At 34.5% G+C, this 20,395-nt stretch overlaps 1 protein-coding gene and 1 long non-coding RNA gene across 5 annotated transcripts in view; both read left to right on the forward strand.

Moving 5' to 3' along the window:
* Positions 1–20,395, forward strand: part of LOC126974509 (uncharacterized) — a 289,593-nt gene that overhangs the window by 229,188 nt on the left and 40,010 nt on the right. The gene's annotated exons all lie outside the window — the stretch shown is intronic.
* LOC126974427 (organic cation transporter protein-like) overlaps positions 1–20,395 on the forward strand; it is a 75,817-nt gene that overhangs the window by 15,412 nt on the left and 40,010 nt on the right. Inside the window, exon 1 of one of the 4 annotated variants that reach the window (XM_050821917.1) lies at positions 18,308–18,693. The exons of the other annotated variants lie outside the window; for them this stretch is intronic. Coding sequence (XP_050677874.1) covers positions 18,527–18,693 — 167 coding nt within the window. The 5' untranslated portion in view covers positions 18,308–18,526. Of the gene's footprint in view, positions 1–18,307; positions 18,694–20,395 lie in introns of those variants that run through there. 4 annotated transcript variants of the gene reach the window in all.

A 20,395-nucleotide genomic window follows, 5' to 3' on the forward strand; every position in this document is an offset into this window, starting at 1 on the left:
CTGATAATTGACATACTGATAATGATGAAACTGATGAATTTAATAAATTTATACAAATAATATAATATTAACTCTAAAATATAATTAATGTTGTTAATCTACAATTGTGCTGACATAAAGGCTTTCGTATTGACTTCGGTGTATTATCGGAAAGTTACCCGTAACATAGATAACCACTAATCAGATGCAGACCATTTTAGGTGTGATTGGCACCCATGTGTGCGAGACTCGTAGAATCGACTGACACGGTGGCACAAATGCTGGTGTGGAATCTGCACTGTGTATCAACAGCTTCTTAGATAAAAAAAGACATGTGGCACTCGGGGACTGCCGCGGTATTAAAGCTATTGCATAGCATTTTTTTTAACTTATGCAATTATAAATATTTATTTATTTTATTTATGCAGTTTTTTTTTAAATAAAATTAATTTAAAAAAAAAGCAAACGGGAAGTGAGTAAAATTTAACTTGCAAGATTTGATTACAGACAGACAACGGGACAGGTGAAACTAAATATAAATGCTTGTCATAATAATAAAAAATAAAAAAACGTGATAAAAAAATATAAAGAAATTAAATAAAAATCAAGACATACCCCAGGCTCGAACCTGGGACCTTCAGCACAAAAAGCATACGTGATAACCGCTGTTCCACGGCAACTGAAATGACCGTGGCGAAATATCTATATACATCTAGTAAGTAAGTGTTAGGTTATTTTCGTTACGGAATTTCTGGATTCAGTCTCCACGCTCAAGGCCTGCGATAGAAGCTATGCAATAGCTTAAAAAAATCAGTGCGAAACAAAATATTGCCTTCCCATTTCTAAAATTAGTTTACGATTAACTTTTACAGAAGGAAATCGCCGCTAACGAATTCTGATTGTTGAGTTTTTTACTCATGTTTTTAGTCGGAGCTGTAGTTGTCCTTATTGCTTTTAAGCACATATTTCTAAAAGTTTTGTAAAAATGTTTGGAGGAAACTGTTAGTTGATTTCGCTATTTACGAACCAATACAAGAAAGTATTGCTTACGATAGTTTCTTGTCAAAAACTCTACAATTATATACTGTAATTGTGGAATTTTCGTATTCGAATACTGTTACATAACAGTTTTTTTTTGTAAAATAAATAAAATTTGAAAAAAAAAAAAAGCTATTGCAAAAAATATTTATTGTATTTGTACAATGTACATGTTTCAATGATGTTACATAAGTAATATGCTTAGATTAAACATATCATTCATTATTTCCTTATCATCCTTTTATCGTATATCGCTGGAAGCATTACCGTCATTATTTGATATTTGAAGTCCCTCATCAACCCGCGAAAATTGGTCAAAAGTGAATCTATATATCTTCTTGGGTTTCGTGTCCAGTGGAAGTAATCACCAACTGATACAAAACCTTCTCAAAGATACTGACAAAACCAGTTAATCCTACACATACAACAGCCACCAGTATGATCTGGTATTTGAAGCTCATACTCAATGTTATCTATGTACAATTAAAAATAGAAAAGTCTTAGGACTACCAACAAAAGTTATATTCATAGACTTTAATAAGACCTTCGACTATATAGAGCATGATTCAGTATGGCATGTGTTGAAAGCGGATGGAGTCCTACTAATATTATAAATGTGAAAGTTTGTATGTCTGGATGTATGTTTGAACTTCTTTAACGCAAAATCTACTGAATAGATTTTGATGAAACTTTACAATAATATAGGTTACACACCAGAATAACAAATAGGCTATAATTTATAAATACTATAGTATACTATAGTGTGAATTATATAATATATAAAAGAAGTGTGATTGTTACTAATTAATACAACTAGCGTCATCTCTTATCAACTAGCAAGGAAAACATCAATACAATTTATATGACAAAACAACGTTTGCCGGGTCAGCTAGTATCAAATATATACATAAGGATTATACTTAATATTTTTAAGAACAGCTAGACGTTAATAAAGCTTGAAGCTAACGGTGATACAGTCAAAATTCTAAGAGATATCAAACAAGTTGGTCCAATATCGTCTATTGAAATTAAATATAAGGGATAACTTGGGAACCAACATCAGTGAACAAAACTTTACCGACGTCAAACTTGCTGATGACATTGTCATTTTCTCAAATACTTATAAAGACTTAAAAACAATCTCTTAAGAAGATCTTATAGCTAGAAAGTAAAAAAAGTGGGACTCGAAATGAACATGGAATAAAACAGCCATGAAAAATTATGAGGCAAATATAAACCATATATCTAATAAAGCTCACTTATCAGGATCGATTCCACAGGGCAGTGTGTTGGGTTGTATATTGTTTCTCATATACATAAACGATCTTCCAAACTTAATAGACGATGATTGTACTCTTTTTGCTGATGACATTTCTATTTTGATCCCATGCTCTAATTTAAAACAACTATAAGAAAAATTAAATATTACAATGGACAAAATCTCTTGTTGGCTAAATAATAATAATCTTGGACTTAATATTAATAAAACTAAAATTATACCTTTTAAACCTTATCAAAAATCCCCCTTAAATATATCATATTCTTACAAAATTCACAACTTGAAACAGTTGACACAGCTACACTACTGGGAATTGATTTAGACTCACACTTGAAATGGAAGCCATATCTACAGAAATTAAAAAGCAAAATGTCTTTACCAACTAAAACGCATAAAAGATTTCAAATCAGCCCTTGCTACTTATTATGCATATGCACATTCTAGATTATCATATGGAATATTAATATGGGGAAACTGTAGTGAAATAAAATATATATTTACTCAACAGAAAAAATGTATCAGAATATTAGAAAATATTCAGCAGATGGATTCATGTAGACCATATTTTATTAAACTTACTTGAATTTACATCCTAGAAGCATGTAAATTTGTTAAAAAACATTCGGACTTATACTCATCACTACCAAATAACAAGCGAAATAATAGAAATTTAAACAAATTAAAAATTCCCCAAACAAGTTTGTCATTAGTGTCATCGATCCCTCACCACATGGCAATAAAAATTTATAACCACATCCCAAACGATATTAAAAATAAAAACAAGCCTTCCCTATTTAAAGGACATCTTAAAAATTTCTTAGTTTCTAAATGCTTCTACGATTTACCTGAATTTTTTAATTACACTAAGTGTGAGAATTAGTTATAATATGGTCTGTATTTTTAATATCATAAGAATGTATAAGACATATTTATTTTACGTATAACATTGCTGTGCCCTTGCAGGGCGTCACATATTGTCTACCCATTAATATACCTACCACCCTATTGTTAAATGTGACATGCAATATAATATTTTGATTTGATTTGATTTGAACATAAACCCAGCAGCATTTAAATAGATTTATCTACCATACTCTATAATACACACATCACCTAGGTCAATCAGTAGAAATCTAGGATTGGTGAGACATAAATAAAAAATAACATGCGTGCAATTCACACATAGTAGAATAATTGAAACCTTCAGAAATTATGACTTCAAGATGTAAAACTTCGGGAAGAGCATAATTGTAGGTTTTAGTAATGATCATGGTAAAAAAAATCATTTTAAATTTTATTCGTATATATTACAGATTTATTCAGACTTAGAGCTTACATTTTCGACAAATGATACTGCTTATGGTAAAGTAAAGTATGAAATAAAAACTTCTTAATATGCTCAATATATCTTTGAAATACTGCGTCAATTACGGTTTTTGATCTTGGTGTTCATACAGTACGACTGCTGCACATTTTCAAATTAAATTTGGCGACTAAAAACTCAATCAACGAAATCGCTGTATCCGATGCAAGATTTACATTAAACCTGCATTAAAACTGCATATGAATTCCTGGTACATGTTGCTAGAATGGCATATGATTTCAACCGCTATGAATGACATTACTATCACCGCTACCGTACTAATGTTCTCCTGGTGTCTATGTAGTAATACGTCGTGCGCATGACGTCAGAATATAGTACGGTATACTCGCGTCATACATAAGACAATATTTTCTTCTAGCACCAAAACACAGTATAATACTACCTATCGCATTTTCTCCCAGGAAATCTTATGAATTTATGTGTCGGTCATTTTTTACCATCCCGCTTTTTCGTTTCATCGACTTTCAAATCACAACAATGCTATAGAAGTTTTCAGTTCAAAAAATAAAAGAATGGAACAAATACTGGGCACAAAATATAGTTTATTCAAAAATAATAACGTACATTTCAGCATGAAACCAAAAAAATATAATACTCGCGCGAGGAGGGACCTCATATTGTGGCTGCCAAATGTAGACGCTCAACGAAAACCGGACAAAAAATAATAAGACTATTTACGTTAAAAGGTAAATTAACGAAGGATGAAATAAGATAAAACAGTAAACTTAAAGACATTGATAGTGAGTACATTGGAAATATTAATTTCAAGATAAATGAGGACGCGCACAATAAAAACAGTGTAGGGCAATGTAATAAATGTCATAACAGTTACATTACTATATCAGACTGTTGAGTTCATCAGCTTATTGAACAAATAGTTCAGTGGAATTAATATTATGACAGTAAACTGCCAGTACACACACAACAACCTACTGTACGCTCATAAACATATTATTAGCCAATTGATGTACATAATGTCAATACTCGAAACAAACATAAACTTGCAATTCCTACTACTACTACTAGGCTCTGTTAAATTGCTAAATCTTTTAAAGTCGCTTGTGTTATTTTTTATCATAAACTCCCGAATGATATTAAAATATTACCAATTAAAAAAAATTAATGTATCGTAAAAAATAAATTAACATCTAAGTCCTATTAAAATGTGAAAGATTATTTGATCGATAAAGATAGTTGGGACTAATGTTTCAATTGTTATACTCATTTGAATGCTATTGTTGATTTAAAAGAGTGGCAATGAGTGTCTTGCTTACTTCTTCGCATTAGCTCAAACCTTTTCGACGTAGGGGTACATTCAATAAGTAAAATTTTTTTTTTGACATTCATAAATGTCATTTCCGCTTCTACACCTATTTTTGTAGCGCGATTTTAATATTTTTCTATTCCATCCACACATACGCAATAGAGTTGCAAAATGGTAAGAATATGATTATTGAAGTACGATAAATTTTTTGTACGACGTATTTGGTAGGTCTGAGAATCGATCGTCATCTATTTTTTATACCCAAAATATTTTAATTATTGAAATATTTTTATTACTTTATATGGCAATACAACGTTTGCTGGGACAGCTAGTAGACATAAACGACAGTTTGCGGTTCAGTACCCGCTGGGACCGTAGTAAACTATTGGTATACTAATAGTTTCCTCGTCTTTTAAAACCGGTGGGTTATCACCAATTATGTCTACCACAACCCCGTCCTTAAAAGTATATAAGTCAAATAATATAAAACTATGTAAGTCAATTACATCTAACTTAGAATTCATCAAGGGCCTGAAGCAGTAAAATCTAAACCAGTTTCTTCAGTTTTTTAAACTAAATTAAATTTTTATGCTCTTAAATTATAATTAGATCCTGGTCAAAAAAAATATTATATTTTCATTTCAATCAAAGGAGATTACCCAAAAATGTATGGACTTGGAAATATATGGAATATTGCATCAAATTCAAAGTTCTTTTAGATGATACGTATCCACTGATTATTCACACCAGTTATCGTTTTTGAAATCAAAACCCGGGTTTTCATATAATTTGATAAAATGTAACATAACCTCAAAATCAAAGCAATTCGTTTGACGTCTAGAAAATTAGTCGTTTACGTACAATGATATGTTAAATTACTAGCAGATTTAGGAGACTTACCATATATATAAGTACAAATAAACTACACTACACTAAACTGTGGAATAAAACAAATATTTCATAAAATAATAACATATTTATTAATCAAATAATTTACATTTTTATGTGCAACAACATCAATACCCGGTTTGTATAATGAATGAAGGCAACTTTAATTTATCTTATAAGAGTGCATAGGGGGGTATTGGTTCGATCTTAGCAGTGAAGATGATATATGAAGTCTAGCATTAATTGTAAGTAGATTTGATTGTTACGAGTTGGAAAGAACATTAAGATCCCTTTGCGCAGGATGGGTAATGTCATTGATGGAATCCCCGTAATAGAAAAGACAAGTGTCATCTGCATACAAAGTTATGTGACCTGAAATCCTAACGATCATTTATATAAATTGAGAAAAGTAGGGGTCCCAGGAGGGATCCCTGTGTCACATCTCAGCTCACAAAACACCGTTATTTATTTGCAGTGTGTGTGGATGATGCAATTACTGTACTAAATAACTTTTGTTTTGTATTAACTTACATTTATTTCTTAACTTCCTCGTGTAAGATATTGACTATTTGAAGTTTGAGTGCTTTTATTGCATCACTTTACATATTATATTGTAATTGAAATCATTTTAAAACGATGAACTTGTAAATGTAGATTTAGTCGAAAGAATGGCAATGAGTTTCTTGTTACTTCTTCTCATTATCCTTTACGAAGTGGCGGTAAATTTAACAAAAATTAAATTTTTTGACATTCATAAGTGTTATCTACGTGACCTACATGAATATAGTGATTTTGATTTGACACCAAAAGTTAGAAAGGGGTTCACTATTGTGGTTGCCAATTTTCACAATCTGTTGTCGATGTCGGAGGTACGATTGAAAGACTATAAATCACTGACCTCTACTATATACCGACCTGTATAGCCGAGTGGTTAGCGATCCTACCTACTAAGCTAGAGGTCCCGGGTTCGGATCCCGGTAGGTGCAAACATTTATATGATGAATATGGTTTGTTTCCCAGTCATGGATGTTTAAATGTATTTATGTATGTTTATAAGAATTTATGTATGTTTAAGTAAGTATATTGTATTAAATATATCATTGTCTTATACCCCATAACACAGGCTATATATGCTTAACTTGGGGCAAGATAATTTGTGTAAAAAGTGTGTCAATATTATTATTATATTATAATGGACTGGCGGCTGTCAAAGTGCTTTTGTGCCTGTTTGTTATTCGCCATTTTAGCGCTGTTGCCATGTAGCGAGAGTCTGCGGTACTAAAACTAATTATGACAAACGCAGCTAAACAAACATCAACAGGAAAACTATTTACAAAAAAAAATTGTGTATTTCATTACGTTGATCCTTCAACTATAAATAACACGGAAAACGAACGAAATTAATTCAAAATGGAAAAAAAACTTCAGAGTATTGTTCGCTTCTCTCGCAGCCATTTTGTATTATACGGCAAAAATAGTTCTCTGGACGCTCGCGAGTGGCGCTTCACATAGGCCCAAAAAAGTCGATCTCAAACAGCCTGTGCAGTGGTATTTATACAGGTCAGTGCTTTAAGTGCATTGTCCTATATTCTGAAGTGTAGCTTCAAGGATTGAATGACTTAATATGCCAAACACCTCGTTTTTGATTACTTTAATTACTAATTTTGTGTCACTTTAATTACTAAGTCAACGGTCGTAGCTACAACATTACTTTTCGGTCTTAAGCCGAATTGGCGCTCGGTAATATATTGTATTGCAAATTTGATAGAGAACAAACGTTAAGGGAGTAAACAGGCTTAGGGGAAGACTTAGGCTTCTTTGCACAGTATGCCGGCTAGATTATAGGTACCAAAACGGTGCCTTTTCTGCCATGAAGCAGTAATGTGGAAGCATAACTGTGTTTCGGTCTGAAGGGCGCCGTAGGTAGTGAAAATACTGGGCAAATGGGACTTAACATCTTATGTCTCAAGGCGAGCGCAATTATAGTGCCACTCAGAAATGTTGGTTTTTCAAGAATCCTGAGCGTCACTGCATTATAATAAGCAGGTCGTACCAATTACCATCAGCTGAACGTCCTGCTCGTCTCATCCCTAATTGTCTTAAAAACAAACGAATAATCCTCGCATTTTAACTTGATCTGTGACTCAATCCTAGCTAGCATGGCTATTACGGTGAAACGATTCTTGTCAAACTACTTATTTATTGCTTGATTATATCTCACATTTATTACAGATCTCAGAGCTCGCATAAGTGCCGAATAACTACAGCATTTATTCTAATTGTAGGTTTGACTCTTCATATTGTAAAGAGATCTAATGAGACCATCTGCTATTTAAATTTACTAGCAACCCGCACCGGCTTCGCACGAAAATGATTTTTTTTATCTACGTTAACCTATAAAAGTACTAGCTGATGCCCGCGACTTCGTCCGTGTAGATAACGGTTTTTGTTTTTTTAATAATAAACAAATTTGGAATAATTCATGATTATCTCATCTCCTACTCCAGTTCCGGTTCCCGTTTTCGCTCCCGTTCCCAACATATTAAATGAATCTTATTTCGAGGAAGATTGTTATGGTAAACTAAACCTACTATTGGAATCGTTATAGCTCATCGATGTGAATTTCAGTTTTTCACAAATCCCACGGGAGCCATGGAATTTTTCGGGTTAAAATGTAGTAAAGTTTCATTGTTTTATCAAAATCAAAATAACTTTATTCATGTAGATCACGGAAATGACACTTACGAGGGAGGCACTGAAAATTTCGGGAATCAAGGAAGTGACACAAAATTTCTATTTAAAAATGTATTTATTGCTTTTCGAAGTATTCTCCGCGAAATTTGACACATTTTTCCATACGATGGAACCAATCATTGAACCAACCATTCGGAAGTTAGGGTCTCCAAAATGGCCGTTTTTAGGCATCCACAGCTTCTTCAGGTGATGAAAATCTCTGACCACGGAATTCACTTTTTATTTTAGGGAAAGTATAGAAATCATTTGGGCTTAGTTCGGGGCTGTTCGGCGGATGGTCTAATAATTCTATGTTTTCTTGCTCTAATTACTCTTTAGTTCTGTGCGCGGTGTGAGAACTCGCATTTTCGTGATGGAGGATGATGCGGCGGTTGCAGTTTTCTTTACGGAGTTCAGAAACGATCTGTGGCAAACATACCATTCTGCATTAACCGTTATTTGTCCCTCAAGTGGAATAGTCGCAACATGGCCGGTTTTAGAGACAAACGTGGCCACCATTTTTTTTGCAACACTCCGTGAACGAACAATTTTTGTTGGCCTTAACTCATTTTCGAACAGTTTGGGAAACTTGGGACTGGTTTTTTGTTTCGGGTTCGTACGCGTATATCCAGGATTCGTCACCTGATACGATGTTGCATACAGCATTTGAGGATCCTGCGTGGAATCTTTCGAGAGTTCTGACGCACCAAGTAACGCGAGCCGCTTTTTGGTCTTCACAGAGCAAATGCGGTATCCATCGGGAAAACAACTTTTTTACACCTATTTGTTAATGCAAGATTATTTGTATTTGACTCATGGCAATGTCTAAAGTTGCCTAAATTTCGCGGTATTTCACGCGGTACGCATGTCGATCTTCCTCAATCAGCGTACGCACAGCATCAACGTTTTCTTTGGTGACTGCAGTTTTTGGACGACCTCGACACGTCGAGCTTGACACGTCCACGTTGAAATTCAGCAAACCAGCGATAAATTGTGGTTTTGGATGAGGCTTCATCACCAAATCATCATCAGAAATCATCCGGTCAACACACTGTTTTTGTGTTAAACCACTTCGAAAGTCATAATAAATCATTGCTCTAGAATTTTCTCGAGTCAATTCCATTTCCTCACCGACTAAACAAGTTTGACAAGACCTTGTGACAAGACCGAGAATCTTTTATTAAATAAATAAATGGTATTCGATTTTTAAAACCAAGGAGTTTTCAACTAAAAAGATTTTAATATGACAGGAACAGTGGAAATATTCCATTCCCGATACTTTTAGTGCAGCCTATGTATGAATGTCAAGAAAAATATTTTTTCTTATTGAATCTACAGCTACCGCGTAAAGGGTTGATGAGCTGATGAGAAGAAGTAGAAAGAAACTCATTGCCAGTCTTTTAAATCAATATTTACATTTTCATCGTTTTACAATTGATTTCAATTACAATATAATATGTAAAGTGATGCAACAAAAATACTCAAACGTCAAATAGTCAATGCCTTACACGAGTAAATTGTAATGTAAACTAATGCAAAACAAGAGTTATTGAGTACAGTAGCTGCATCATCCACACACACCGTAAATAATAAATAAATTCGAATTTCCATACAAACTGCCAATCGCTATTTCAACCCGTCCATTAATTTTTGCAATACCTTAACATATTTTGCAAAGAATAAATAAATAACATTATTATAAGACCAGAAATAAGGGATTGCTTGTAACTAATCCTAGTAGACACTGTCCCAGCCACTGTTCAGGCATTATCAATAAATAAATTTAAATGTATTATTAAAAAAATGGCTCTGTCGTAGATCCTACTACTCCACAGCTGAATATCTAAGTGATCGGACAGCCTGGCACTAGATTATGATTATTTTATAGCAATGACAATGCGATATAGTATATTTAATTAAAAAGAGCGGAAAAAAGAATGCTGTGAGAGTTTCTTGCGCGGCTTCTTCTCTGTCACAGCGCCATTTGTTTCCGAAGCGGTAGTTGTATCTAGTATATTAGAAATGACATCAAAAACTATTGGTATAGTTATAGCTCATCGACGTGAATTTCAGTTTTTCACAAATCCCGCGGGAACCATTAATTTTCCGGGATAAAATGTCACGTCCTTTCCCAAGCTCTAGTCTACCGCTGTCCCAAATTTCATCAAAATCGGTTCAGCAGCTCCGACGTAAAAGCGTAAAAAACAAACTTACATTCACATTTATAATATTAGTAGGGATTTGAAAAAAATGGCTCCGTCGTAAATCCTACTACTACTCCACAGCTGAATATCTAAGTGATCGGACAGCCTGGGACTAGATTATGATTGTTTTATAGCGATAGAAATGACTGTACAATTGAACATTGACAACATTGAAAAGAGCGCAAAAAAAAGAGAGGGAGAGTTTCTTGCGCCGCTTCTTCTATCTCAGAGCACCATTTGTTTCCGAAGCGGTAGTAGTATCTAGTATATTAGAAATTACATCAAAGAGAATTCTAGAAGCATCAATTTTGAGAAAATAAATGCCTTTTATGCCTTTTATCACCGATGATTAAGGCATTTCGCATCGGCTTGATCCATTGGCGCCGTGTAGAGATAAGGGTTCTCTCTGCATCTTCTACGACATTAGAAGCCGAATTCCATCACCGGACATTAAAATGAGATATTCTGTCCGCATTATGGTGACGTCTGGTATTCTACAACTGCGCGTTAGTCGAGAAATTTCTTGCTTCGCACAGCCACTGTATGGAATCAATTTCCGGTTGAAGTTTTCCCGAATCGATTCGACTTAAGGATCTTGAAGCATTACCCCGTTTAAAAACCAGAAACGCATCTCTTTTGCCCTGGTGCTGTGGATGTCTATACGGTTGCAAGACCACGTCCCATCACGTGAAACTCTTGCCCTTTTTCCCCCTATTTTATAAAAAAATACGGGTTGCACTTCGGGAGTGCTGGCAGAAGTGACAGCTTGAACCTGTTGTGCATTTTTGAATGTTTTGTAATGGTTACGGAATAGTTTCGCATGAATTGGTTTATATATAAGTACTAGCATTTATTTGGTTAAATACAATATTCATTTGTTGCGCTAACATACACAAAATTGACAATTTATATTACACTTCAGAACTATTACAATTGCTCAGAAAAATCAACTTTCATCCATAATAAACTCTAAAAATATTTTACGGCGAAGAATCGATCCGTCGACCGCGCGGTGTTTCGTCTTCGCATTTCGCAATCACAATGATTCAACCACTGGTCCAATGACCGTATGATCAATAAATTGAATAGCCGAACTATAAATAGTTAGAAATATAAATCATTCAGACATAATTTCAACGACTGTCTCACGAATTTTCGATCAGGTCACGTGTCCTGACGCGAGTTTAACATTTTATACCCATCCCAAGAAAAGTGCTCAATGCCGCTAAAGAAGTTTCAATTAAAAAAAAGTTTTATCCTTCTTATAAATACTTTTATATCATAATAACCCTTTGCCATTCAAAAGTTTTTACGGACAGTATCAGATCAGTGTCACATTTAACTGTTGCATAGAGTGTGTGGTTTAGCATTAAATGAAGCACACACACGAGTGGGAGGCTCCTTTGCACAGGAAGCCGGCTGGATTATGGGTACCACAATGGCGCCTATTTCTACCGTGAAGCAGTAATGTGTAAACATTTCTGTGTTTCGGTATGAAGGGCGCCGTAGCTAGTGAACTTACTAGGCAAATGAGACATTAGTGTCTCAAGGTGACGAGCGCAATTGTAGTGCCGCTCAGAATTTTTGGGTTTTCAAGAATTCCGAGCGGCACTGCATTGTACTGGGTTGGGCGTATCAATAACCATCAGCTGAGCGTCCTGCTCGTCTCGTCCTTAATTTTCATAAAAAAAACACTACTTGAAGCATAACACAAATCAAATTCGAAAACAAAATTTATGGACGATGCGGGACTCGAACCTGCGAGCCCTCGTGTTCCGTGCGAGCGCTCTTCCAACTGAGCCAGCCGTTCGAGTGACGTAAGGTTCATAAATCTTGATATGTCTTGTTCAACTCTCTGGTTTTTGCGTCATCTACAGGATCTAATATACAATTGGGATTAGATAGGAATTCTGGCTTCAGACGTTGCAGGGTCGAGTCACGCATCGTTCATAAATTTTGTTTTCAAATTTGATTTGATTAATCCCAGAAGTGAGGGTTTATCACTTTAAAAAAAATAACAAATTGTTTAGATTTGAAAGGGCGACATCTCAAGTAAATTCCCTAATATACAAATATTGGGGTTGAGCAGGTAATGAACTGTAAAGCAGATCCGGTAGATGACGCAACAACCAGAGAGTTGACAAATTACTTGAAGTATTATCTTCCTTTCATAAGTATACTCAGTATTAAACATATATGGAGGAACAACATAATCTTCACCAATTTTGTAACTGCGACTCGAACAAACTCTTTGGTAGATGACGTACTGCGTCCTACTTTCTATCTTCGACGAGATATGATTAAATAATAAGTTGTTTTATATTGTATTCTTATCGGCCGCCTTACAAATAAATGTCGCATAAAGTTATACCTGGGAATATACCAAGAATATAGTCCATGATTATATATATATGCTTGTTATTCGTTTCTTTTAATACTGCTATTAATGTTAAACAAAACAAATCTTATAACTATATTTACAATACTACGGCTACATAAAATTAAAACTATCATTACGTGAAAGCGTACCAAGAATACTGGCAGCATTACCGCGTTGGATAGCAAGGCTGATCCGTTGACCGAAATAGCTGCCAGCGTTTGGGTTTTCAGTAGCCTTATTGAGGCGCGAATATAGAATTTTGAACATTCTCCGCCCCACGGGCCAAGTGTCTCGACACCAAACGGCACAAAGATGTATGACTCACTAAGACCAACATATTTGCGACGCTTGCTGTCTTCGGCAGTCGAAGCAGCAGCCCCAGCACCAACTGACGTTACTTGGTTGGACATGAGAAGGAGCCAGAGTGTCGACGCATGTATCTCCAAAGTTAAACGGGCACCGCTGAAAATAAGTGCTATTTCATAGCCACCTGCGCTTTGTACAGCGCTAGAATGTGGGCCGGCTTGAAGTATTGCCGTGCTCTATTTATGACGCCCAGTTTCTTCGATGCCAATATGGCTTTGCTCAGCAGATAGCCGCGGAATTGGCAATCGCTCGCTCAGAATATCGATACTAGGCGAGGCTGTAAGGGAAGTGTTGTCGAAGAGCGTTGATACGACAAATGGGGGTTTTTTTGTGGTAAACGCGAAAACTTGAGTCTTCTGAGGGTTAAATTGGACAAGGTTCAATTAACCGTATTCCGCGACCTTCTCAAGAGAGGACTAGATAGAAGACACAAGTTTCTCCCGTGATATGTAGTATGTCCAACATATCATGTAGTGATACGCCTAAAACTTCATTATGCATTAGGTTTTTCATGCATACGAGCATGACTGAATGAATTTCCTATTTATCCGTTTGGGAAAATAGGAAATTCATATCGTACAGTTAATTGTTTTGGCAAGGTCTCCTGCGTTCGCATTGTATAATTTGAATAAATTGTTTATAGTTTTTTTTCGTGTTTACATTATTACTAAAAAATTTATAACGTGATAGAATAACAAATGTCGGACTGCATCATAAAGTTTTCATTTCTCATACTCGGAAAGTAATGTTGTACTGATCTGATTATTGGGTGGAAAATGCTGCTTCCCTCCATAGAGAGGGAAAAACCCATACAAATTTCTTCCCACCTAAGGGCCGGAATGAACTTTAAAAATAGAACTGCTGTGAAAAGATACTGCGGCCATGTGACTTTCTAAACAGCCAGTGTGAATTTAGTGCAAACTTCTTTGAGCAGAATAAGGCGCAACAATTACGCGGTAAATTCCATATTTGAAATTTAAAAAGTCGACATCAATTACTAAAGGACGGGTACTAATCTGTGCTTAGATAAACAACTAGTTTTATTTTCCTCATATTCGAAATGAAAAGTAGAGTGTTTAACTTGGGTAAAAGTATCAATTCATACTCGGACTATAGCCGACCTCGGGCGTCTAAATACCTCGGGAATTGATTCTTTCGACCCTCGGTTAGCAATCTACTATTTTATCTAATTATTAAGCTTCTAATGAGCTAATCAATTTGTTTTTTAAAGTTATACTTTAGGCATGTTATGAAAAAATTATGAGAGTGTAATTTTAAGATTCGCGCGCATCACTGTAACACAAAAGTAACAGGTTGAAGTTGGTTCCTAAAATTTTCTGTCGTTTGCGTCATTCATTCGTTATTTTTTTTTGGTTTCTTCGTCCATTATTAGGACAGGCAAAGGGTTTCAGGCCATACAGCCGTATTCATTATTCAATAATTAAATGTCAAAGCCATCTTTGCAAGATTTTTACAAAATTGTTCTTTCTAAAAACGTAGAATAGCACGAGGAATAAATCATTTTTGCTTCGTTAGGCCAAAGAAGTATTACTTCACATTAGTACAATTTGCACGCAAGACACACATTTTTTTTACTTATACTTCACGCGAACGGTTGGAAGAGCGCTAGCACGGAACGCGACAGAACGCATGTTCAATTCCCGCATCGTTCATAAATTTTGTTTTCTAATTTAATCTGTGTTATTTACTATTATTTGTGTAAAATATAGTGTTACACATGTAATGTTGTTTATTTATAATTAATTACTTTTATATTGTAAATAGCTCATACCGTTTTATTAAAGGATAAATAAAGACTACAGAACCATTTAAAAGCCATTACGCAAAACTCCAAGCTCTCTAGTTAAGCTAAATACGGCACTTATTGAGCGAATGATTTGTGTTGATACTTAGCTTAGATAAAAACTAATGTACACATATTTTAAAACGATATTTTTACAAGAAAACATTTAATACATTGTTTTTTTTTCAGCTAATGATAATTGTTACGCCTTGCCGCTCTAGGAATCTTGAAAAGACCAAAAATTCTGAGCGGCACTACAATTGCGCTCGTCACGTTGAGATGTAAGGTGTTAAGTTTCATTTGCCCAGTGATTTCACTAGCTACGGCGACCTTCAGACCGAAACACAGTAATGCTTACACTTTACTGTTTCACGACAGAAATAGGCACCGTTGTGGTAACCATAATCAAGCCGGCATCCTGTGCAGAGGAGCCTCAGAGATGGAAAGTAGGTTATTGCAAACGAACTATCATTAAATAACCCATGTCCACGGCGAGAGATTTTAGTGGCAAGAGTTGCATAACGTGTATCACAAGACGTTTTTAGGGTTCCGTGGCCAAATGGCAATAAACGGAACCCTTATAGATTCGTTATGTGTGTCTGCCTGACCGTCTGTATGTGACCGCCACTTTTTTCCATAACTATTAGAACTATACTGTTGAAACTTGGTAATTAGATGTATTCTGTGAACCGCATTTGGCTCCCCAGTCCCCATACTTAGAACTGAACTTTTTTTTTTTCATCAAACTTATGGAACGTGTTGCTATCTGCGGAGTTCTTCAAAAATGATATTTTTAATATCATTTTTGTCTAAACAAAAAAGTTTGCACGAGAGACACTTCCTAAGTGGTAAAATTTGTTCTCCGCCCCCCTGTAACTTCTAAAATAAAAGAGAGAAAAACTAAAAAAAAGTATATGATGTACATTACCTTGCAAACTTCCACCGAAAATGGTTTGAACGAGATCTAGTAAGTAGTTTTCAAACATCGTAAAACTTTGTAAAAATAATACTACAAAAATAAGAAAGATACTGGGATCACTTATCATCAGTAAGTATTTTGTATTTTATTAATTTCAATCTAAAATAAAACGAAGCGTATGTTACAAAATTTGAAAGATGCCATTCCCCAATGGCATCTTTCAAATTTTTCTTATAATCGAGTATACTGAAACATGATTTAAATAATCTTCTATCATTGTATTTTCGCTGAGTTGATGTTCTTGCTACCAATGGTCCCATTTAACCAATAGGAGGTTTCTTTGGGATTATGGGTACCACAACGGCGCCTATTTTACCTTGAAGCAGAAATGTGTAAACATTACTGTGTTTCGGTCTGAAGGGCGCCGTAGCTAGTGAAATTACTGGGCGAATGAGACTTAACATCTTATGTCTCTTGTGAGGAGCACAATTGTAGTGACGCTCAGAATTTTCTTGGTTTTTCAAGAATCCTGAGCGGCACCGCATTGTAATGAGCAGGGCGTATCAATTACCATCAGATGATCATTCTGCACGTCTCGTCCCTTATTGTCATAATAAAAAAAACAACTGTATTGAAAATAATATGTTTACGCCCTTCACATTGAAACAATGAAACAAAAATGGGGTCAAGTATATAATAGTCATACACTTTTAAATAAGATAAAATATTGTTTACTACTCTTATAAAAGTAATCCAATTTAAATAAATTATACGTAAGTAGGTCTGAATGTAAAAATATCAGCAGAATATTATCATGAACACATATTTAAGTAGGTGCCACGCTAAATGTGTTTTGTAATAAAATTTATTGCTGTAAATTGATTTAATTAATGTCGTGCAATTTTTATAAATGGTTTAGTCTGTGGATACACTTAAGTCGAAATTTAAATAAATAAATTAATAACATTTTGTGAAAAAAGTCCAATTAAAGGTCAGCGAAAGTATAACAAAAGTTGACCCGACAGACGTTGTTCTGTACATAATAAAAAAAAAATACTGTTATTTATGAATTTGTCAAAATTATTTTGTAAAATATGCTCCCTGTTGTTATAATGGAATTGTTTCACAGCAGAACTGTCAAAACGTGCGTCAATAAATTCTCTCATAGAAAATATGCCCATAAAAAAGAAATATTGAAGTTAAAAATAATTATGACTCCCAAATCGAAATACAAACAATCATATCTTTCAAGTTGGACTAAACTGCACTCCATGAAGTAATCACCATTAAAATCCGTTCATTAGTTTAGGAGTTTACTGGAAACAAACATCAGGACAATTTATATAATTGTACTAGCTGACCCGACAGATGTTGTTCTGTAGATAATAAAAACAATACTGTTTTATAGGAATTTGCCAATAATATTTCAAAACATCAAGAATTATGTCGTAAAAAATTCTCCCTGTTGTTGTAATTGTGTGTTGAAATTGTAACACAGTCGAACTGTCAAACCGTACGTCACTAAATTATCTCATAGAAAATATGTCCATACAAAAGAAATATTGAAAATGAAAGTTCTTAAAAGTCTCAAATTGAAATAAAAACTATCTTATCCCTCAAGTTGGACTAAACTGCACTCCATGAATAATCCCCATTAAAATCCGTTCATTACTTTAGGAGTTCACTGGAAACAAACACCAGGACATCATAATATGCCAAAAATTTGCTATTCACAAGCTATACACAAAAATTTATTATACGCGAATACAATCGCGGGTACCTACTAGTATTATATAACATTAATTATCGGATCTAACGATCTATGCTATAACGAGAACTGAATACAATAATGTACCTACCTAGAAAATCACAACAAACCGCCTATCCAAGGAATTGTTTTATTTAAGTCCTTAATTATTATTTGGAAGTTGATATTAAGGTAATGAGCGCGTATTTATTGAGTAGGTAATTAGATAATGATAGGATTAAATAGTATACAATAACAGCAAACATTTTGAATAGCCGGAGGTTTTCGTCTGCACTCAGTCATCACTCATCAGTCCTCTGCCGAAGTTCGGTTTTCATCAGAGTGCGTTCGGGTGTGAGGCGCGACGCACATTAACTCCGCGACGCCGTGCTAAATTCGCGAACGTATATCGGACTTTTGACGTCAATATCAACTTACTCGCAAACTTTCGAAAAATACTTGTTTTTTAAGCGCAGATTTGCAATAGTGGTTATTGTGGTTAGTTCGAACGTTTAGTAGTTGGGTAGTGTTGGTATTCGACATGGCTGCTGGTGAGAGGGTGTCGCAGCTAACGGAGCGGTTGGTGGAGCAGTTGGGGCAGCACCGCGTATTCCACCTGCGGTGCTATGCCCTGGTAGCGCTCACCACTTTCGCGGCGGCGCTGTATAACACCAACTACGTGTTCCTCGCTGCTGATGTCCCCTACAGGTACCACTTGCTTATTACCTTGCTGTCTTCCGATACTGAGCCCAGTTCTAGGGCTATCTCAGAGATACCCTGTGACTAGGGCTGATAACAGTTTTTAGACCGAATATAGTATTTTTGAATTCAGTACCCAAAATCTCCAGTAGTAAAATTGTAGGGGCTTCTAAAAACCAGTGCTACATTAGTGCCACGCCAGTCGGCCAGTACAGCTAACACTGAGTTTCATTTGATGATCGTCATTTCCGTACAGTACCCATATAGGTACATTATTTAAATAATTTTATATTAAATTAGTTCTACTTTAAGCCTTTAGTATTCTTTTTTGGGTAATCAACAAAATATTGTTCTATTCTATAAAGATATAGTTTACAGGGAATTAAATAAAAATTTTATAAAAGTATTTCTATGAATATTTTTTAGTGCTGTGAGATTTTATTGATAAGTTGTTCTTTTAAGGAATCCCACGTAACTATCATTAAAATCTCATATTTAGTATACAACTGTCTCTGCTTTTATCAGTAGGAAACTGGCTGTAATTCACTCGTCTTTCCTCTTTGTGTATCACAGAAATAATAATACTACTGTACCTTAAATGGTAGGATACTATATTATATAGTAGGGTTGGCAAACCTACCAGTGACACCAATATGGTTTTTATTACTTACCTACTGCAATACACTTTCGAATAACATAGGCTCGTTTTTTTTTAAATGTTTACGGACGCGTCACCAGCTTTTGGTTTAAATTATTATGGCTTTATAATAGTTAAAAACCAAAATCAATATTTTTTTAATTTAGCATTTTAGTAAATACAATTTGAAGGACTTTTCTCTTTTAATTTCGCAGAACCTGTGAGCTATGAACTTTGATTTTTACCAAACAGGAAAGCGGTCAAAGTACGAAATTGAGTTTCTTTTCTGCAAGTAAAATTCAATTAAGTATCCTATTTATATATACCATACCGCACCATACTATAATTACTACAAAAATTTATATAGTAAAGTTTAAATAGTTACACCTATTTATAATTCAAATCTATATATATTAAAATGAATTCCTGTTCGTTAGTCTCGCTAAAACTCGAGAACGGCTGGACCGATTTGGCTAATTTTGGTCTTAAATTAATTGTGGCAGTCCAGGCAAGGTTTAAATAAATATGAAAATGCTCGGAATTAAATAAAAACGACGATTTTGATTTTCCTTTGATGTGTCCCCCGTCGTTCAGAAATCAAATAAAAATAATAGTTTAAAATGAATAACTAATTACAATTTTTATATCTTTCCAACTTTCTCAGGAGGTAAAAAATAAACCAAACTAAACTTCTAAACGCAAACAGTTTTGTTTGACAACAAACTTTAAGTAGAATCATAAATCTTAAGTTTTGTCAAAAAATTAAATTTCTACCCCTAACCGCACCACAAAACACAACAAAAAATATAGTTTATCAGAAAGCTTTAAATTGACAAACATACCGTATCTAAACTGTGTGTCAATATCAAATTTAAACCTAATAAATAACCAATATTTTAGGAAAACTATGTTTTGTGAGTAACCAACACCATGTGTAATTAATCAAAAAAAAATATATATAATTTCATTGCTACCGAGCATCTTTTTTTATTAGTTTTAATAAAAAAAAATATTCCTTTTGTTTGTTTTAAGTTTATTTTATACAAGAGTATAGGTCTTTTATTTATCCATTGA

The sequence above is a fragment of the Leptidea sinapis genome, chromosome 32 (assembly GCF_905404315.1).
Source record: "Leptidea sinapis chromosome 32, ilLepSina1.1, whole genome shotgun sequence".
NCBI classification, from domain to species: Eukaryota; Metazoa; Arthropoda; class Insecta; order Lepidoptera; family Pieridae; genus Leptidea; species Leptidea sinapis.